The sequence below is a fragment of the Sturnus vulgaris genome, chromosome 3, assembly GCF_052056855.1.
Source record: "Sturnus vulgaris isolate bStuVul1 chromosome 3, bStuVul1.hap1, whole genome shotgun sequence".
Classification (NCBI taxonomy): Eukaryota; Metazoa; Chordata; class Aves; order Passeriformes; family Sturnidae; genus Sturnus; species Sturnus vulgaris.
Genome location: NC_142245.1, coordinates 56,323,450 through 56,346,387, shown reverse-complemented (window position 1 = coordinate 56,346,387; position 22,938 = coordinate 56,323,450). Strand labels below are relative to the sequence as shown.

The 22,938-nt window shown below is 41.7% G+C and overlaps 1 protein-coding gene across 2 annotated transcripts in view; it reads right to left on the bottom strand.

Annotated features, from left to right (window-relative positions):
- The window catches only part of CNKSR3 (CNKSR family member 3), a 53,772-nt gene extending 35,516 nt beyond the window's left edge, over window positions 1–18,256 (bottom strand). Inside the window, exon 1 of one of the 2 annotated variants that reach the window (XM_014886020.2) lies at window positions 18,118–18,256. In XM_014886020.2, the coding sequence (XP_014741506.1) occupies window positions 18,118–18,169 (52 nt within the window). In that variant the 5' untranslated portion in view covers window positions 18,170–18,256. Of the gene's footprint in view, window positions 1–14,659; window positions 14,677–18,117 lie in introns of those variants that run through there. The other variant, XM_088161708.1, reaches the window with a different exon arrangement.
- Window positions 18,257–22,938: the final 4,682 nt, after the last annotated feature.

Here is a 22,938-nt window from a genome sequence, read left to right as displayed (position 1 = left end):
AGACGCTTAGTTTCAACAGAACATGCAATGAAAGCCAACACTCAGAAATGCATACAAACACATCATTAAAATAGAGAACACACCTGCTTTAGGCAGACAAGCCCAAATAGCTTCCTAGCTAATGCCACAGGATGTCTTCAGGGACACTTCTGACAGCATCCTCCCCCACATCACAGCAAAAACAATATCCTACTTGTAGGATACCTACTTGGCAAGGTGCAACTTGTATTCATCTGCTGGGTGCAGCACAAGCAAGGCAATATGAATCAAATACAATGGCAGTATGTTGTAGCTGTAATGAGGCCCTTTTATTTAGGCAACATTTGTTGCTCCAGTATCACTTAAGAACCACTATAAACTCCAAACTGAAACAACAAAACATCTTTTTTTCGCAATATGCTAATACATGCAAAGGTGTGCCTATTTGTCTTGGTTGCATTTAAACAGTGGTGCATTTAAATGTGTTTAGAGTGGCTCTCAGCTGACACACAAACACTTGAGCCAGCACAACCCAGATCTTGTTATTCTTTGTCGCCCTAATTCTCTACCATTACATCTAGCAACCAACTTATATCCCCCAAAAATGATCTTAAACCAACAGAGATTGGCACAGCATATCATAGTAGACTACTGCAATGGCAGGGGAAAATGTACATTTTAATAAAAACATAAGGGGGTTTTAAACAAAAAGATTGTTCTTGAACTAATTCATGCAAACTTTTGATAGCCATCATGCCCAGTGAACCAAACCTAGTGTTTGTCACAACCTAATAAAATCATTTTACTGGTGAAGACATGACAGACAGTGTCAGCAAATACACAGCTTTTAGCACAGCAGAAGGATAATCGCTTGGTGTGACTTTACAGTTACATACATGATATGAGGCAAGAAAGACAACCAAATACCTGTACTGATAGAGATGCAACAGAACTTAAAATACTGCCAGCTTCTTCCTACACCCTAAAGAATTCTCTTCTTTAGTGGTTTGCTACTGATCAGATGACAAAAGAAAAGATGTTACCTAAACAGGGCATCACCAGAAGTGAATTACTTTATTACACCAGCATACAGCAGCTTCATTAATTTCACTCACGCACTGAGTGTAGGACTGTTCCACATACATCACAATATACGCTATGGACTGTTAGTGACACAACATATCATCCTCACGTACTGTGCCAAAACTCTGACAATTGAACTTTGCTGAAAGTTTCAAAGTGGGGAATCTGTTCCACCCTGGGTTTGAAAACCACACTTCTCTTGGATACCCATAAGTTATTTCCTAACAACTCAAAAAACCACTAAGTCTTTCTCCAGCAGAAAAAAAAAAAAAAAAAAAGCAAGGGTAAAATCAAAAGCAAAGAAAACCAGATGATTCCAGTATTCGTTTTCGTCAGCCCATTAAGGCTTTTTTTCAAACTAAGTACACTTTAAGACATGGTGGACAAGACATTTTAAATTGTACTCTACAGGAGTCTGCAACTTCTATAGTCATGGTAGATCTGGTCGCCAAAAAATTGTTTTGCCTCATTGATGCAAATAACAGCTTTGCCTAGGCACAGTAGGGTTTTGGCAAGAATGAAAGCACAGTGGTATCTGGTCATTGAAAGCTGCAGTTGAGAAAAATCTACAAACAAGGCCTTTGTCCCTCCTGCCATAAAGCGATTGGCTTTACAGGAAATCAGCTCCCTTCACCACGTGTTCCCTCTGAGCACACAGGGTGACTGCTGCAGAAACAAAGCACCCATGGGCACACCACAGCATTTGTCCCCTTCTGCAGCTAGGCAGCAACAGGAACAGGGATGGGAGGACAATTGCCATTTCAGCTTCGGGCTGGTCCAGCACCCCGGCTCGCTCTCTTAGCTAAGGAGGACAACACGACCTCAAAAGATCCGCTGAATCTCAGACAGCACAAAGAGATGCACAATTGGTTACTGCCAACTCACTTTTACCAAAAACTGAGGTAAAGCTCCCCCACACAACCAGAGCGACTTGTCCCAGCCACGTACCATCAACATCTTGCAAGCAGAAGGCAAGGCATGAGGATGCCCGTGCCTCAACCACTGCAATAGGACTTTAGAAGCTCAACAGTTTCAGTATAAAGGACTGCAACTTGGAAAAACACATAGGAAGACACGATGCAGTCTGCCATCTCTGCTGCAAAGTTACTGCAAAACACAAGGGCAGAAAGATGCAGGGGGTGCAGGACAGACAGCAGAAAATGGCACAGCTATGACCAGGAGAGCTCCTCTATCTGAGACCTGACTGGTGCATTGTGAGACCCCCCATATGCTCCTCACTAGACTGGCTGCAGACCCCACTCAGAGACGTCTATTTCCTCACACCCATTAACAGCTCCAAAGAGAAGCCCAGAAGAAATCTTACTGCTGCTACTAACAGATACAGATGTTTTCACTAAATCAGTGCAACCACAGAGGAAATATATTTCCCAGAATTTTCCAGCTCACACAACTATGCTGAATTTGTTGTGTGGTTTCTTTATAATACCACTATTCTAACACACATTTTACAGAATTTTTACTCCAAACAAGTCTTTAAAACGCTACCATTTTGCTCACAGAAGTATAATAGCACTGAACATAAAATAGTTCCAATGTTAGCTATGGAGTCATTCACAAGATTACAAGAACTGGATTTTTTTTTGTTTAAGGGAAAAAATTAAATTTTGTTTTATTGTTCAAGTGGAATACATATTGCAGCTTAATCCATAGCAGAAATAGGAAATTGTTTCAGTCTCCAGAGGCAAAAACTCTAGAAGCTGTGGAAGTTATGGAATTTGGGCTCAGTCTGTAGTTCATGATGTATGGCTGTACCACCTCCTTAGTATTATTCTTCCCATTGTCCATCTTACTCCGCTCTCAAACACCCCTGGTCCCCTTTTTTCTCACCTCTGAATCACAGAACAGGTGAGGTTGGAAGGCACCACAGTGAGGTCTCCTGATCCAACCTCCCTGCACCTGTACCATACTATCTGCTCCTTGCCAGAAAACCTTCCAGGTCCATAGCACAAGTGAGGAAAACTACAGGTGATGAGGGGGTCTCACCATGTGCTCTGGCTGTACCTGAGCATATTCTGGGAGGCATGCCAGGAGACCAGAGAAACTGCAAACAGCAGGCTGGACCAGCACTCCCCATCCCTGGCACACTAGTGTACCACCTGGCAGCAAATGACACTATGCAAGGCACAGGTTTAGGCACAGCTTTGGGGAATTATAGGCACCATACAGGGGGGAGCCAGTTGCAAGACTGCGCTTAGCACCATGGATTTAAGGAATATAAGGATCTTTAAGGACATTGGACAAAAGAGAGTGAATGCTACAAAAGAGAAGACAGTGAGGTGTGTTTTAGGACCTAGGGTTGCACTGCTTGTAAAAAAAAAAAGTCTAAAAAACCCCACCATTTAACTCCTTACAAAAGGTATGTCCTTTAGCAGGTTTCATTCCCACCCTCACATCTCCTCGATCCAGTTTTCCAAGCAGCAGACATATGAAGTAAAACTTTCTAAAAAGGCAGCTTCCTACCATTGCACTTTTCCAGTTTATCTAACTTCATTATTACTATAAAGTAATTCACAATCGAATTCAAACAATTTTCATAAGCGCAGACATAGGAAAACTCATGGACAAATTAATGAGCCTTTTCCCTTATAGAGTCTTGGAATTTCAGTTGTAAAGTTAATGCATTCACAGTAACACACAGTTTACACAAGCACTATCACAAGATGAAACTTCAAGCTGTCAAAAATTCAAAGGTGTCTGAAAGAAGTGTTTCTGCTTCACAGAGAGATAACCTCAGTAGAACCGTCACCTATATTTCCATCTGTATTATCTTTCACCTACTGACACTTCAAAGCAGTGCATCTTCGTTTCATTATTTTCATTCATTTAAATATTCTCTTTGTCTACATGGCATCACTGAATTCTTATGAATAATCAATTTTTCCTCATACTGAGATTTTTCTGTGCCACTATACAGTTGGGTTGGGTTTTCTTGTTTTGTGTGATTTTGAGTGAGTTTTTTGTTTGTTTATTTTAAGAGCAATGCTACATTTAGAGCTTGCTTTAGCAAAATATAATTTCCTCTGTAGGTTAACTTTTTTATTAGGGATTCCTTTCATACCACACTAATTAATCAAGCTTAAAAAAAACAACCAAAACATAACATCATTCCCATGCTTGCGTCAGTTAACACAAACTCAACAGCTGAAAGAACATGAACTGGTAGATAAAGGAAACCCTTACAAGAGGCACAAATTGGAAAATACCTCCCTAAACCCTCAAACCATTCGTGGAGAAAATGTGCTACCCCAGTGGCTGATCCACCTTGGAAGTACCATATTTCTCCTGCATCCTAAAAACAACTATTCTCTATTTCAGTTATGCCAAACTTGACATCAGCCACTTTTCTGCTGTATAGTAACCAAGGGGAAGGATTTTCTAAACTGATTGTAAATAAGGCTGGGTAAATCAGATAACATTTGTTAAAGTGGTACATAACCACTTAATAATCTCTTGGAAGAGAGGCTGTTAAGTGTACAATCTCCTCTTAAAGCTTTGAGTTCTGTATTTGCAAAACAGATGCATGAAGGGATGAAAATCCCATAAATGGTATGCATTTGTAATGTCTGACACAATTTAGTCGTTTGGAAGCACCCTACACGTGTGCACGCGAGTATGTGGAAGATTGCACACAATCTTTCAGAATAAGGCCCTGATGCTGAACCTGTAACATTACTTTAAACATCAAAAATAATCTATTGTCCTCCTGCTACATTAAGTAGGTGAAAAACAGGCTAGAAACATACAGATGCAAACACTGTCCTAAAAACAATGGTTGCAATAATTTTTACATATTTTTTTTAAAATGCAATATACTCCCCTCCCCAGTTTCTATTTCTAGGGTCACCTAGACACTTTCTTATTTTTCTTCTACTTACTGCTCCACTTACATTTCAAACAGCATTAAAGAAACTCAATCATCCTCTTAGTGCTCAGATTTTTTGCCAAAACAACACCAAAAATGTAAGAACGAGAAGTAAATGATTAGAATAATGAAGTGAGAAGTAAATAATTAGAAGTAATGAGAAGTAAATGCAAGGTTTCATGTGGAACTGTGACTGACATTACACTTGAAGAATGGGGTAAAAAGAAGAATTAGGTTATATTTCATGATCATTGTAAAATTCTCAACTCTTTTGTGGTCCCTGAAATACCAATTTGGAAGAAACCAGGACACTTATTCCTAACATTTCATTGATTTTTAAAAATGTCATCTGATGAGTATAAGGGCTGTTTGAAACTGGAAGGTGCAAAAACTTAGCGGCACATATTTGCCCATTAATAAAAAGATATTACATCCAATCTAGAATTATCAAACGTTTTATTTAAATGAATTTTTTTTGCTTATTTTGACCAACTTCAAGTTGTCTGAGCAGCCTCTCTTCTGGATGCATGTGGTATCTCATGGATTACAGAGCCTTACTTCCAAGCTACCTAAAGAGATCAAATAACTACTTCAAGCACTGGACTTATGCAAGTCAATCTGCCATATGGTCAGTACTGTGTAGCAATGTCCAGTCAGTGATTGGCTTTTCAAACTTCCAAATCATAAGAAATTGCTCACTGAGCTCAAAGTACTTGGAAACATAAATTCAGAAGCAATACTTCGGTGTGGTACTTTGCAGAAGATAAAACCTGCAACCAGGTTGAAGCTCTTTAACCCCTGAGAGTGCCCCTATTTGTTAACTTTATGGAAACAGACTTTTAAGACTGTGATTTATGGAAGCTTGTTTGATCACTCTTTATTCTTCTCTTACAGGCACGGTAATGACCTTATTTACACCCGAGTTAATGATTAAGTCCTTACACGAAGTGGGGAATGATGGGGGAAGGGAAGGGAAGGGGGGAAGAGGCAGAAGGATGAGCATTTTTATTTTCTAAATTAAAGGCATTAGTGACATTTACAAGTTATTGAAAGAGCAAAGAAAGTGTTTGACACATTAATCTCCGTTTATGCAGACTTGGCTGCACATCCCCAAACTGAGACCACTAGTGAGAGTGACACCTTCCCCACGTTCTCTGTACCAAAACTTCCAGGAAACCCACCAGCTCCAGCAGTGCCCTCTGCACCAGTAAGAGAGACCCGCAAGCAGAAAATTGTGAACAACTTATTTGCACGCTGTCATCACAGAAGCCACCAAGAACTCCTGTCTTCTGCTTACCATTAACTGGAAAAGATTGAGGGCTCTCCATACAAGGGCTAAAACAATTAAACTAAAAAAAAAAAAAATTCTTGCTGACTTTTGTTACATCTACAAGCATCTTCTTTAAGATGAGGGGGGGAAAAGGTCCAAATACCTCTGAAAACTACTGTAAAACAGCCAGGAGACAAGTAAATTATGTCAAGTAAGTGACAAGCTACCCAAGTAAGACCAACATGACAGAATATAATCTAGAAAAGATCACATTAACAGGAAAATACAAGGAATAAAGGGAAGTACAGCCAAAAGAGTAAAGTTGATGAGAAATTACTACTAAAAAATTTCATTGTAGACATTCACCCCAAAGCAGCCATTTAACAGACCTTTGGACAGCCTCACTGCTTCAACTGCAGCAAGCACTAAAGATTTTTTTGCATTATTTTCCTCTTAATATTTATTTCCAATTGATAGAAGCAGCAGTATCTCCAAAGCAAGCAATCCACAGGAGAGCATTACACGCATATAATAAACAGGGCAACATAGAAGTCATCCCAAAGTTACTCTCTAGACATCCTGTCCCACTCATGTGAAATATGAAAGACATTTATTTTATATTAACGTTTGTTATGGTAGTGTTTTCAATTCTAGGAGATATAAAACTGTCATCAACCTCTTGGTCTGCAGACACTAAACTTCAACTGCTATTACCCGTCTCACGCACATGCTAATCCTGCTGGAAAGAGGCTGCAATGAGAGCCACAGAAACCAAAAGCATGTATTTACCTGCAAGCCAGAACTAATAGCAGCTCCTCAATCCCTGCTCCTACATAGTAAACTGCTCAGGCCTGGAGAGCTTATGGATAGAGGGGATAGGCCAGACCCCCACCCACCTCCATGCCAAAACCCCCAGCAAGGGAAGCCTTTAGAGATAACAGCACTGCAAAACTTCCTGGCAAAGCCAAACTCAACTTGAAAAACAAACAACCCATCCCACCTGGAGGCAAAAATCAACCTTGAGTCCATTATATCTGGAGTTGGGCTTCCATCAGCCCATGCATACATCTCATCACCAAGTCTCTGCCCATCTGGTTTATTGTTGCAAAGAACTTCACAGCAGCATAGAGAATTACACTTCCGAAGGAATAAAAATGAAAGTACAAACACAGAATGCAGTCACATGCAACATAATGTTAATCACAGTATTTACACAATGACTGCAGGTAACCAAACCACTGTCCCCTTCAAAGCATACCTCCTAAGGTGACTGCTTCCATGCCTTGTCAGCTGTAAGAGGTTATGGCCCTACCACGAGGAAAATAAGTCAACATCTTTGCAGCAAGAACAAATTTTATATTCGTTATTGGTCTGCTGGCTCTAAAAATAAATACAACAGGTCAAGCACAAAGTTATTTAATTTTCCAAAGGCAGTAACAGTGCACTCTCCATTACTTGTTTGTGTGCCTAGCACATGAACCTTGTGTGCTTGACAACTTCAGGAGCTTAATAGGAAGCAACCCCTCCCGCCCGACAGCCACTGCACAATTAAGAGCTTGCCTTTTAAAAGTTACAAGTTTTTGTGCCTGAAGGAGTAGTTTATTAGTCGAAAGAGCTCCTTTTCTTGAATTCAGGCAATTAACACTCTGTTGCCTGTTCCCACAGTGGAAACAAAAAGAAACATTGCAAAACTGCCTGCCTCTTGTCTCCCAAGAAGAAATGGGGTGATTCCTTTAATCTGGTTTGGCTGCCTTCTCGCAGCACCATGTGGAACTGTTTTGGCTGATTGCAGCAAGGTCCATTACTCACATCTGCCTCTCCTTTGTGTGTGCGCCCTTGCAAACACTGTCATTACTGTTCCACCCATGAGCAAGTCAGGGAGCAGCCTGCTGCAAGGCAACAGCTGATGCAGTTGCCAGATAGCCAAGCTTTGGGATGACAACCTCCTACTCGGTTACGAAACACGGATGCCTTACTCTCTGACAGTCACCAGGGAGGAATAAGTACAGGCACATGAGAATCACCAGCCATCAGCACCTGCTGGTGAATGACAAGCTCAATGACATGACATTAACAGAAAGATGCTGATGGTGCATACACCTTTCCATAATGGACAGATCCCTAGGAGTCACTACTGGATTCTCCTAGGAGCTGCTGTCATTACTTGGACGCATAAATGACTTCATTTTAAAAAGCCCCACATTTCCATTAGGAATTCACTGTTCTTAAAAATTCTCCTTGCATTATTTCACCCAGTTCTCAGAGTGCTTTCCATGAACCAGGACATACTTTCTTGAGGCACCCAATACAACAGGCACTTTCAAGCACATCACAACTGCGTCAAAAAACAAGGTGTATCAACTAACACCAAATCTTTGAGCTTCTCCATAATTTTATAATCACTTTAAACATCTAAAACAATTGCTTGAAACAATTAGCTGCCTGACCCATTTTCATTATTTCATACCTTTCAGCCCTAGTTATGATGCTACTTCCTAAAATAGCAGAGACCTCAGAGTTCAAGTGCAACATCCCAACCATAACAAAGGCAAAGGTATTTTAAGATCATCGATGGCAAAGCTGAGAGTTCTGTCTAAACCATAGACAAGTCCAAAATACCATTAAACTGACCAGAAGACCTACCACCTTCCTAGAGAAAGAGTAGAACAGGAGAGGGCAGGGAAGAGTCCTATAAGTACCTCAGCCGGTCCATCTGACATCCTCATTTTTCATGAGGATGAAGAGGCAAGAGTGTGAACAGATATTCTACCCTCCTACTGGGGTGGTGTCAAGACATTTCTGACCCTCTGCTGAAGCTCCACACAAGTCTCCCTGATACTTTTAAGCCACAGCAAAGCATCATCAGATGCCCGACTTCCCAGTAAGTAATTTGATAATTGATGGCTATTTGCCTCTTTCTCATAGCTAAATTGGGTTTGGGAGCCTTTTTTTTTTTTTTTTTTTGGACGTCTGTTACAGAGTACAATTATTTTTTTCTGGTGCGACTTCCAGACAGTGTATAATTCCTAGATGCAAGAAGCATCTCAAGGGAAGGCCCATGCACACGTGGCTAACAAAGCTGCTAAGGGGATAATGGACAGAAGGAAAATAGTTTAAATCTTAACAGACAATTAGTTTTCAGAAGCTAACATATTTTTGAGAACACCCAATGACAGGGAAGAATAATAAAGAGCAAAATATAATTCAGTAAAGCCACAAAAAACAATTAAGTTTCCAACTATCATTTCAATGTTCCCTTAACCCTTGGAAAATTGAGGATGATATTGGACAATAAAATTTACATGCATTATACTCAATTATACATGTGTTAGAAACCACACAGTCCATTCAGTATTCTGCAGCAGCCAAGCCATGTTAATTTGAGCAAGCCTACAATCATGCATACAACCTGACAATCCTGGAAATTATCATTTCCATGGAAGGCAGCTCAATAAAAGCCTCCAGACATGCCTAGCACATGACTGACTCTACTCGGAGCTGGAATTCCTCTTCAAATACATCACCTTGAGAAAACAATAATAATCTTACTACAACAAAAAATGGCACATATTATTACTACCATGGCCACATCCAATGAGATTGTCCAATTGTCTTGTTTAAAGAGATAATTTCATACACCAAAGATGCTAACTAGTTTGGAACTTATACACCATGCTGTGGTCTAAAAAAACATGTTATGAGGAGATAAAACCAAAACCAGCAAGATACAGAAATGTTACTGGCAGGTTTGATTTCCAAGTCCTTGTTTCAACCACATATAGATTTATTTATCCAATGTTACTGTAATTGAAATAGCGTGAAGTAAGTATAGCTAAGAGAAAAGACGAACTGTTTTGAAATACAAGGAAACAACTACAATGCTTTTATGTTGACACAGGGATTATATTTCACAAGAGGTATAACATTACATCCTCTGGTGAAACAAAGTCCAAATACCACAAGAAATACTACAAATTTTGACCAAAAAGACTACAAACATACAGAATTTATAGCATATTTATGTTTTGTCTCCTTTCTTCCAAAGTTTCCATTGCAGCTCGCCATAGGAATGTCAACAATTACTAAGTGTATCTTTTGCCATAATACTTTTATTATTCCGTTTGATGAAATTGACAGAATACAAATAATCCAGCACCTTGCAAAAGATACAAGTGAAGAAGTGAATACATATCTTGACTAGAACCAGACAAGGAGGGAAGAAAAAAGGAGTTTCATGTCAGAGCATGAAACAGGTATCTGTATTTCACTAGGTTCCCATTTTTCCTCTGCAATACTCTCTGGGCACATCTCCATCCACTACACATGTTTTTCTGGCCACATTCTTCAGTCATGTCTGAACTTGTTCTTCGAGCCCTCTACTTAGGGCAAGTCCTATTAAGAGGTGGGGAGAGGAGGGAAAATAAGTCTTCATCCCTTTCTGTTCCCTTCTCCCTCCCCACCTGTATGGCCAACCACACACCTCAGCAGTGCAGTGCTAAGATACCTGCTCAGGTACAGCATTCTGCCTCCTGCAAACCTCTGAGTCCTTCTCTTCTGGCTTGAAAAGCACCTGTACCAGAGAAGGTCTCCTTTATTTAATGACAAAATGAGTTTATTGCAGAGCTTTTAATAGAGCAATCCCCCAGCCAACTTCATTTCGCTAAAACAAGACTGTGAGATAAAATAAACATAATGATAAAAGCAAGGCAACCTAAGCAACATTCATTTTGCACACCCAAGACAGAGACATCAGGATGATTAGCCCAGAAGCGTGTACCAACACTTGCTTTGCAGAAGCCTTAGTCCTTGATAAGCACCAATTAAGTTCTTTCCTTTGATCAAGGAGGAAGATAAGATCCCATTTATGCCGCAAAGCTTTGATTGCAACAGCACACCATACACTTTGATTACCTGCACCTAACGACTAGTCTAAGAAACAGTCAAAAAAATATTTTGTCATTACAGTGGCAAAGAACATTCTTCATTCAAAAGGGTATATAGAGAAGCACATATAAGAAACTACTTAAGCACAGCATTGACACAGTATTATAACAGAATTCAGCCAGGTGCTGAATGCCTGACTGTAGACCAGAGTTAGAGGTCAGTGATCTGATCTCACAAATCAAACACAGATGCTTGGTTTTGTCCGGCACGTGTGATGCTTGATGAAAATTAGCTACATTTCATAATACCATAAATATCTATTTTAATAGGTAATGAGTGTTTCAAGCCAGCAAAACAGATCAGGCTGACTCAGTGTACCTCCTGCAGGTCCTCCAAGCTGTGAAATATTATTGCTTGTACTCTGAAAAGATGGAGGCAGGCATATAGAAACCCGCAGGCAATTTCCTCATGCAAAGGAAGCATGGCTCAGGGACCTGAATGATAGACTCAGACGCCAAAGTTATCCCACTCTGGTAACGAGAGCCCAAACGACACAAGGAATCTACACCAGGACTAACATCAGTCAGAGATCCACAGTCTAACAGCATTTTTATTTGAATCTCCTATCTCTTACTGGAGCCCTGTGAACAAACACACTAAAATCTTGAACTATCCCATCACCACAAGCAGCTGGGACCCAAAGAACTCCCATAAATGTGTGAGAAGTTGCTCTAGCAACCCCAGTTCAATTAACTCCTGTCCACCCTTCCTTTCCTCTCCTCAAATGTGCCTTGCCATTGTCAGTACCTCACTACCCCCTCCTTTTGACAGGACTTATTTGGGGTGTGTGGAGGACAGAGCAAGGAGAAACATTGCAGATACACCATTCCTCTAGGAAGGCAAGACTTGACTATGTGACACCATGAGGCAAAGACAAGGTGCAAATTCAGAACAATATCATTGCTTCTATGGAAAATACACAATGGAAATCAACATCTTTCACAGAGGCCCTGTTTAGACTCATTCATTAATATGCCTTCTGTGTGAAGCATCAGTTAAAATCTTGTCCTAATATGATAGGGCAAAAACCAAAAACTGAGCAGTCTTGCCACCTCTTCTGCAATTCCCTAGCCGTGACCGGTCATCATCTGTTCAACGTTCCTGGAAGGAGCTCCATGACTTAAACCAGACAACTCAGATATTTTGATTTAAGAGCCAAAAAAGAACAAACACCACCCAAAAACCCCTCCATACTTTTGAGTACTTGATAATAGGTTGTATTCACACATCACTCATAACTGCAATTCATCCTGTAGCATATGTTGAGTAATAGCTTTTTGTTGGGGTCTTTTAATAAAGAAAATAAATCAAATCATCATGGCAAATTTCAACATACATTTTTATCCAGTGCCCTGTACTTAGTCTTCCTGTAGCTCTTGCAATGTGCTAATGAGTGTAAAAACAAGGAGAGGCATGATTCTCATTCAAGAAGTTTTGCATGCTGAAAACACAGGAAGAAGTGCAAGGAAGGAACACATAACAAGAGTTCTGAAAACCTAGAGCCCAAGCAATATTTCATTAAAAAATGAGGCTTTTCCTATAGAAGTCTCCAACAACAGATACAAATTACTTCCTGACCCTCAAGTTTTAAAGAAAGAAGGAGAAAAGCAGCCTGCACAGTGGCCAATTTCTGCACCTTCAACTAGGCAGTTTCAGTACATTCTATAAAGTTACAATCAACTTTCCACTAATGTCTATTGTGATTTTAGCTTTTAAAATGTTGCTTTTCCAGACATTACGCTGACAGTATTCAACTTTTAGACTTTCTGATGTTTGGTTACAGTAGTTTGAACAGCAATTTAATGTCAAATAAACAGAGCTGACTGTGAATATGAAAAGATCAAGGGGGAAAAATATCACAACGCACAAGCAGCTCAAGAAAGTGCAACACAGCAAAAACTATGAAAACGTGATCTAAACACACGAACACAGAGGCCAACTTTGATTTATGTTTTCATATGTATTCACTCAGCTATAACACATGAATAACTTTAGAACTGCAATAGTACAAACTTGTTGTGCAAGTTTTTACTTTGTTTCAGCCCACAAATAAATATAGATTTATTTAGTATATTCCACCTTTTGCTAGTAAAACATTATGGGCAAGCTTGGATGTGCAAAGAGAGATTCAATACCATTCTCTGATCTAATCAACAAATACTCATACAGAGTTTTTTTAAAGTAACCAAGAAAAGGTTAAGAAGGAGGAAAGATTCTTCTGTATCCCAGGCATGGGCAGCTCTCCCTGCTATTCCTCACTGAAAGCAAAATACTCCTGTCTTACAAAATAAGCAGGGGTTTCTTAAGAGTTAGATTTTCCCTAACAACTTCAACACAACAGCATTCACTTGAGAGTGCCTAAAAAGAAAAGCTAAAAAATAACTCCTGTTCTAAGTAACACCCATAATTTGTTCTAAAAATCAGCTCTGGTTTGCAGCTCCCAGCACAGAAATTTAACATGACTGACCTTGTTGAAATCTCCCTGGGTAAGCAAGATAGCTCTAAAAAAAGAACACCAGGCCTTCACGATTAATTGCTAACTATTAATAAATTAGAATATTTCTCCCTCTTCTCCCAGACATACCTATAAATGTAGTTGCCCAACAGCTTTACCAGGAATGGAAATCTGAGTATTTCATGACATAGGCAGGAATAAGTAATGTCCATGAACTACTGAGAAAGGGAATAACTGAACCTGGAGTGCCATAACGAGCCCAAAGCAGACGCGTGATCCCCAGCCAGCTGAGTCTACAGCTCCGGTGACAAAGGCCAGACTGTAATGGAGCCTCACAACAACAGAGGCTGCTAACCACGAGCATGTCAAGCTGTCTTTACCATGCAAAATTTTGCTTGAAGTCACAACTCACACAAGCATGTGAAGCCTGGGGAAAAGGGGAAGAGGCAGATCAGGCTACAGCAAAGAAAGAGGAGGCACAGCAATGTTCTCTAAGACAACAGTGACATTTCTCACACAGGAGCTCTATGCCAAACGTTGCTTTCCTCTTCCTCACATCTTTTGAGGAAAGACCTAAGCTGAGGGGCTTCCAGTAGCCAGGGGCTTCTGAGACCAGAAAAAGTTTCACCATGCCATCAATTGTCATTATGTCAGTAAAATTAAGTCACTTTTATACAGTGTACTGCAAATGTGCTGCAACTTCTATGGCCACCCACCTGACGTGCAACAAGCTAATAACTCTAGGAATACCTTTTGAGGAACTCTCAAGAAATTCAGGCACACAAGAGAGCGCTCTGATATACAGGTGAGGATTTTGAGCCCCCAAGTATCTTACATCACACAAAAGCGAGATCACAGGTCAACTATCCAGATGTTAGTCTGTTCCACAACAAGGATCAACTCAAAACAACCCAGAGAAACAGACCCCAAAAACATCTTCTCAGCAGAGTTAGGAAACAGTGTGGACAATATTGTTTAAAGAGCATAAACTCCATGCCAGCCCAGGCACAAGTAAATCAACACAGCATCCTAGGCAAATACATACCTTTTCATGGATGAATATGGCCCCTAAATACTATTTGAATTCATTGTGCTGTAAGAGAAACCTTAAACTACACCATCACTTCTTCCAGATAGAAATTAAGGTGGAGCTTACAGAAAAAAAAGTCAGTTTTCAAACATTGATGCTGTCGCTAAAAAATTATCATATCCTTGGTCAAAACTTGAGAAATGCTTCACATACACAGAAAATCACTAGCAATAAAAGCACAAGTCTCTGCAGCTTCAGTTTAACTAGACCAGCTCTTATTAGCTGCATAGCCTGCTATTGCCAGTACAGCGCCCTGTGCCAGAAAAAACACCCTTGTTCACAAAAAATAGCAGCATTATAGTCTGAATTAGCAAGAGAAGACAAGCAACTGTGCTTTGTATCAGCTGTTGTTGGTAACAATGAACAGAGCACTTTTTATTTAAAACCTGACTACAAATATCTAAAAATATTTATGTTCAACTTATTACTTCTTGGTAGGTTCTATTTTAAATTCTAGATGAATGCTTCTTACAGCATTTACCAAGCACCGAACAAATCAAAATCTCAGAGTAAAACTCTTCAGAACAAGAGTTACCTTGTTTAGAAAAGTTACTGAAAAGCCATTTAGAAAAAAAAAAAAAAGAAAAAAAAAAGGCAGGTTGACCAAAAGCAAATAAGCTGGCCAGCAGTGGTCATACAGCTCACTTTGGGATTTTGTTTTTGGGGGTTTGTTTCATGGAAAAGGGTAAGTTTCCATTATTCCTCTTGGTTTGGAAAAGTTATTTAAAAAAATTAATTTATCAAACTTTGATTGGAATGAGGGGGGGAAAAGAGGAAATGTTCCTGCACAAATATTCTCAGTTTCCCATTAAAATGGACTGAGTCAGACCACTCATTTCCACCATTCTCTACATTTTGCCAAGATATTTTTTATCATTGTATGATAAGTAAGAATCATTATCTGCAAAACCAATCTCCCCACTGAGAGCTGGCATCTCCCAGCAGTTTTTTACATCATGCTCCTAAAATACATCTCCATGGCACCACAGCACTAACTACTGGCAGCAGATATCACCAGCCAAATAATTTTTCCCAGAGTTCAACCAGTTCAGTTAAGACCATGGCATCTCTTCTCACAGAAGGCACGTGCAAGGAAACAAAGAGCATAAGCTCCCCTCCAATCACTTGTTTCATAAAACTAACCTTGAGAATTAAATGTAATATTCATAAGGTAAAATTAAATTGGTCTTGGTCAAACATGAAACCCAGTGGTTGTGAACTACAAAGTAAATAACTATTTCAGATTGAAAATAAACTATGAAACATTGTGCTAATAAGGCTGTTAGCTAGCTATTAAAATGTCTATTTTCATGTACAGAGATGAAAGTACAACCATAAAGAAAAATTTTCCACATGTCATTTCTTTATTACAGTCTTGTCATGCAGGGAGTGACATAAAATGACTCTGTGTACTAAACAAGTCAAACGCTTACCTAGAAACTGAAAAACAACAGCACAAACAAAAGTCACCAGCAGTCTTTAATTTATTCCTTTACATTTCAAAGTACACGTGTTTGCATTAGTCAGAAGATCCACCTCCCAACTACAGCCAGTCCTCAAATTATTCTGCATAACACTAATTGAGGGTCCAGCTGTAGAGTTACTTTTTCAAGGAACCTGCAAGTAAAATAAATTATGCAAGAAAGGAAGCCAAGCATGTTTAAGAATAATCAAGGCTTTTAAAATGATTAGCAGGTTTACTCTTTAATCTGGCAAGGTAGCAAACTTTCAGCACCCAAGAGAAAAAACACAATGAGGGAAAAGCTTTCTATAAATATTCCACATGCCAAAGCAAAAGGCTTATTTCATTGGAACAGTGCACTCCTGTTTAAAACAACACCAAGCATTAAAAAAGAGAGATCTTTCTGGGGATGTTATCTATATGTTAACGCATAACTTCACAGCACGTTCGTGCGGAATGCTCTCCTCACAAAGGCTGCTTGGACAGTCCCTCACTGGCACCGGCCCCTTCAGGCACATGTTCACGCTCAGGAGGGCTGGGAGTATCCATCTCTCGCTGTCTGCAAACACGAGTCTGTTTCCAAACTTGCCTGGGCCAAGCGCTGACCGCAGGCACGCAGTCCGAGCAGCAGGACGGTCCCGAGACACGGCAGCCATGGCTGCTGGGAGCAACGCCGCTCCTCACCCGGGAAAACCCGCACCTCAACAAACATCCCCAGCTCCTCATCAGCCTCAACTCCAGCTGAGCCTCTGAAAATACTTTATGTAACCAAAGAGGATCACGCTAAAACTTAATGCTGCGAGGAAAAAAAAAAAAAAAAAAAAAAAAAAAAAAAAAAAAAAAAAAGACGTACACTCCAGAAGTCGTAAATCCCTCACCTAACTCATAGTTCCACTTCCCTTTTGATTCATTCCCTGTAGAGCGGGAACTGCGACAGCAACACCCCCGTGGGCATTCGGAAAGCACTCGCAGGGTCCAAGCGGAGTTTGAGAACACGAAGTTGAAGCTGCCCTCGGAGGAAGCCCCGGTAACACCGAAATGCCCGCGGCAGGAGCGGGGCGCCCGCAGCCATCCCGCCCCCCGAGCCCCCCGGACTGGGCGCAGGGGCAGCCGGGCTGAACACCGCGGTCCCGCCGAGGCTTTCGCTGCTAACAAACTGCGAACAAACCTCGAAGCAGAGGAGGATGTTTCTGCTGGCGGGAGAGGGAGAGACACAAGCGTACACCCGAGAGATGAGGGATGGGAGGGATGGACGGACAGACTGGCGGACGGAGGGGCCGCTATTCACTTCCCGGAGTGGGAGCCCAGCGCTCCAGTCCCATCACCGCTGAACAAGATAAAGAGCTCCTGCTTAGTTGAGCTAGCTTAAAAACTTTTCTCTTAACTTAGAAACCCGAAGTTTTTTTCGAACCGTGAATGGATTTCGCTTGGGAAGCTGAAAGTTAACTTTCGCGGGACTTTTCCGACCTGAACGACTCTGTGGTTGCACGATCCCACCTGCCCGAAGGAGCACGGCAACTCCCCCTCTCCATGCGAGCGGGCTGGCCAGGACGAACACAGGGAGAAGAGAACTGAGACATGGGTAGATACTCCACTCCAGAGATATATATACATATATATACACACACACATGTATATACATGGACCTCGAGTCAGCCACTCTCGCTGCAGAACTTTCTCTTTCCCAGTGTCAGAAAAAGAAAAAAACCAAAACAACACGGAAAATCCCGCACAAGCGGGCATGGAGGGCGCATGAAGCCGCCAGCTCCCGAGCCCCACGCCGGGGAGCCCCGGGGCTCGGCCGGGCCCGGCGCTGGCCACGGCCGCGCTCCCCCCGCCGCCTTCGCAGCCGCCCCGCCGGGCAGAGGAGCCACGGCGGCAGCGGAGCACCCCCAGCGCGCCGCCGGAAAGCTCCCCCAGCGCCCCGACGGCATGGTCGGCTCTCTCTTACCCTTAGTCCAGTCCACCACTTGCTTCGGGCTCCACTTGGTCACCGGCTCCATGGCGGGTCCGAGCCCGCCGGCACCAGCCCCCGCGACAGACCGCAGCTCCTCCGGCCACGGACTCACCCCCTCTCACGCTCCCATCCCAGCAGCGCCGCTCCGAGCCACCCCCTCCTCGGCCCGGCTCCTCCCGCCGGCCACGGGCCCGCCCCGCTGCCGCTCCGCCCCCAGGTGCCGTGTCCCGCCTGGGCCCGGCCGGCCTCGTGCTTGGAAAGTGACGAGAAAGAGGTTCCTGGGGTTCCCGCTCCGACAGGTCCGGAGAGACGGCGATTCAGGAGTCGCCCGGCATCCTTCCCCGGGAGCGGCGGGCGGGCCGTGGGGTGGAGCGGCGGCCGGGCGCTGCACCCCGCTTCGGTGGTGGCTCAGCGTGAGTCACAGCCTTGGGGCAATTTCAGCAGCAACTGCAGAGTGCCTTGTCCCCGTACTGACATTTGGGGTTTTTGTTTCTGAATCCCTCGCTTAAAAGCGTCCTTGGGTGTGGAGGCTGTTTCACCAGAAGTTTACTTTTGCTTCTTTCTCTTGGGAACTGCGTTAAGCCATCAGCTTCCTCACGGGAAATGTGTCTCTTGTGTCCTGGCCGCCTCCTGGAGCCCATGTAAGCCCCTAATGAGTGTCAGTCTCTTCTCAGAGGTTTAAGGGCTGACCTCCAGAACTGTGTGCCCAGCTCACCGGCCTCTGCCATTCCCTAGCACTGAGCACATAACTCGGCCTGGCAGACACTTTTCCGCGCAGCGAGGAAACATGAAGAAAGCACGAGTTTTTATTGTGTCTGTCAGAACACTGTCTGGTTCAGCAGCAAATTCCAGCCTTGAAGCCCTTTTGTAGCATGCACCAATGTCCCACTGCTCCTCTTCCTCAGTGAGGAAGAAACAGAGTAAACTCTGCTGCGACAACAAGAGTGTGAAATTTTAACTTGGCAATATTAGAGAGTGGGTAAGCAGCTGGGATTTGAGACTGTCCGGTTTCGCACAGTTTTCATGGTCTCCCATCTCGACCCATCTGTTATCCCCAGTCACGCAGCTGAAATGTAAGCTCTTTGGGACAGGAGTTGTCAGTTCCCTGCATGGCCCTGCAGCGCCCAGCTGTGCAGTGCCCAGCTTTTCCCACCGCGGCACAAGCAGCTGCCTTCTGGCACGCACTGCTGCAGATCTCTATTGGAGTCAGGAAGAGGTTTAGTTCTAGTTCTAGTTTGGGGAACCAATAGTTTAAAAAAAAAAGTGGGTATGCATATATATCTAAGAAGTATAATTTGTTCATTTTTTTTTTATTACAGGTGATTGAAGGTATATTTTTAGTTCTTTATTATACGGTTAATTCATTCTAGCTGATTTCTCTATTTGTTTTCCAATTTGTGAAATACAACGGCTGCCAGTTAACCTTTCTGCCCATTTGAAAGATTAATATGCACTTTCTCACAGCTTTAATATTGGTGCAACAACCAAAAGTTTCCTGATTCCCTACTGAATCATGTGCCATTCATGCTTAAAAAACAACAAAACAGCAGCTCTCCCCCCTGGCAGAGGCCTGAGTAAACAGATGGACTTTGCTATGTGTCCTGCTAATGGTTTCACGTGGGTTAATGTAACAGCACTTGTTTTAACTACACAGATGCTTCCCTAGGTTGCAGGCGGGATAGCAAATGTCTCTCGCCCTTGGTGTTTGGAACAGTCATCTGCTGTCATCCTTCTCTGTCACAGGTCTTGGACCAGTCCCTCTGCCTGATTTGGGTCAGATGAGCAGCATATTCTGTGAGGAAGGCATGCAGAGATGGTCACTTGCTAGCAGATTCAACAAATCCATTATTAATACTTAGTAATTTTTGTCATTTTCAAAGTGACAAATCTATTAATTTTTTTTTACAAGCAGGACAACATTGCAGTGCCTCTGTGTTCTTTTACTACATGATGTCCCCCAACATCAACTGGTTTACAGCCTGCTCTGGACAAATGAAATGGGGCTGACAGGGGAAAGCAGCATGTCTCCTGTTTCTCAGAAGGATCCTAGCCACATTGTTTACCCGTGCTACTCTTTTCAAGCCCAGATTGCAGCTGCCTTTGAGTTGATCTTTCTCATGATTGCATCACCTTAATCTGATCTTTATTGGAGATGAGATTAACTAGTAGTCCACTGGCATGATGCAATTAGAAGTTCTGTCTACAGAGTAAGGTATTTTTGTTTAAAAAAATACTCATTGCCAAAAGAAACAATAATTTTTAAATTAAAAAAAGAAAAACAAGTCTGATTTCTAGCAATGCCAGATTAAAAAGTTACACTTCTCCTTTGAATGTCTTCAGTTGCTCTGTAGGTTAGTTTATGAGATTTTAGCCAGTATCAATTAGGAAAGATGTCCATTCCTTTTCTCTGCTTGCAGCCAGCCTTGCATGGAATTCATTGCTCTGCCAAGGACCCGGCTACCAGTTCTCCAGAAGTGCACAGATTTCCTTTTTTTACCATTTTCCAATGGTAAAAGTGATTTGATTTGAGAAGATGATTCAGACCAATTGTTTGCTGATTCCCTGTTTTGTTTGTTTTCTTCCTTCTTATTTCAGGCCGGGTCTTCAAAGGGCTCTCAGGCCAGTTTGCCTGACAACACAGAGCTCAGTATGGACGATGACCTTGGTTTCACAGTCTTAGGCACAGCAATATGCACCCTCCCATCACCCCAGAGGAAAGACAAAAGAGTCTTTTGTCTAGACCCACAGCCACACCCTGTCAAGATGGCAGAAGAAGTCACACAGTGTTTGTGACCTTCAGATTTCTCTACTGGCAGCTAATCAGCAAGAGGAGGGCAGATGACTCTCTATAACAGAAAGTCTATGGGAATAAATTGTCCTTTCAAGGAAAAAAAAAGTGTATTTAGATAATTGAAAAGACTTAGCATAATTTCATCAGCTATATTGGCTGTACTCTGGCTTAACTGTGCATTTTTCTTTTTTTCTAAACACAGTCCGGTTGACCCTGCCTCTTAGGCCTTAGCTTTCCATACTAAATCTGTGAGCTACCAGGTTATCTGCCCGGACCCGATTTTTTTTTACATTCTTCATAAAGTAATCGAAGTGGACAACAAGGATGTCATTCCAGTTTTTAACTAGCACGAGGCTGAGAGGCAATAGGTGATCTAGCACAAACACCTGCTAATACAGAGAGAACACACCAAAATTCCTTGAACATTTGAGAGTTAAATGAGTTTGGACTAGGTTATCTCTTCACATCACACTGCTGCTTTTGTCCCCTGACTGCTGCATCACAGTCTGTCTGTTGCCAGACTTGCTACCACCCACAAGAGCTATGCCCCAGGTCCCTTGGTGTTGTGCAGATTTGCACTTTCTCTAAGAGAGGTAACTGCTGCTACTCATCTCTAGAGGGATGAATAAACAACTGCTTAGCCAAAAGTCACATACCAAGTTCAAAACGTGTGGGTTTTGTTCAGGGCCACAGAAAGTTAATTTTCTTACAGGATCAATTTTTTTAGGGCCATCAGCATATTGCAGTTTGTGGTTTTGAGTGGAAGAGATGTTTATGTTTGGCAAAGCACCATCTAAGCAAGTTTTACATTACATTACATTTTAATTACATTATTCATGAAAGGCTCAAGATTTATTTATTTCATATTCATAGTTGAAAGCTGTGAAAACTGACAAATTTAAAGTATGCAGAACAAAAGCCAGTATATGGGTAGAAAATCCACTGTTTGCCTCTATTGACAATCCACAGATGAGCAATTAGGTGCTTATCCTTGACCTTTTGTTAGTCATAATGCTTCAGAGACCACCTCCACGGCTGTCACTACAAAAAAAAAAAAAGGATCTACCTTTTCAAGCATTATCTTAATCACACACACAGGCCACAGCAGTCAGTAGGATTTTTTGTACAAGAAGAAGAAAATTTTACCCTATGTAACTGGAACTGAGAACTTCTTGGTAAGTTCAGTGAGTATTAAAGTTCTTTTGGAAATTGCAACAGGTAACTTAACTGAGTCAGAATGAGTCAAGTTCAGAACTGGGTTTGGTTTTATGAGTATGCAATTTAAAAAACTCATACTAGTAGGAAACTGTTGTTGCACAAGAATCAACATCCTATTTCTCACTGTGATACCAATACTGTTAATGATGGATCTCTTCTATACATGACAGTGTGGGAGATCTTGGTCTAGCCTGATGAGAGAAATAGGTCTGCTTAGTGGTGTTTTGAATACAGGGTTATGCCTGGTTTATCAATAACCAAAGTTAGGTTAGGAAGACCTACATATATGGCTGTATTTACAATGGGTCTGTCAGATTTATTATTTTTTTCTCTATAATAAAGATCCTGCACTACTTCTTTCCTAAGGATAGGAGTCCTGTATTTGGATTGTCCTTGTTATCTTCCATTCAACTTTAAAACTACCTACACAAAGTTCCTAGTTGGCCACTGCCTGCTGCTATAAGTGTATATATATATATGTATGTATATATATCTCTGCATATAAACGTGTGTGTACATCACTATGTACACTGATGACTCTGCACGAAACTGACATAGGCCATAAGGAGAAAGGTCTTCTGAAGTTTTTGCTTGGCAAAATCCTATAAATTTTAACAAGTATATTTTTTTCCTTTAAGAACGTAGATATATGACCTGAATTGCCATATACTGCCCTTTTTAATTCCCTAAGTGGTTTTCCTAAGCAGATTTCAAATCCCTGCATAGAAATAATTTCCTCCACTGCACCTTGTGCTAAGGTAGCAGGTTAAAGAAGAGGATCACAAACCTGTTGTACAAAATATAAA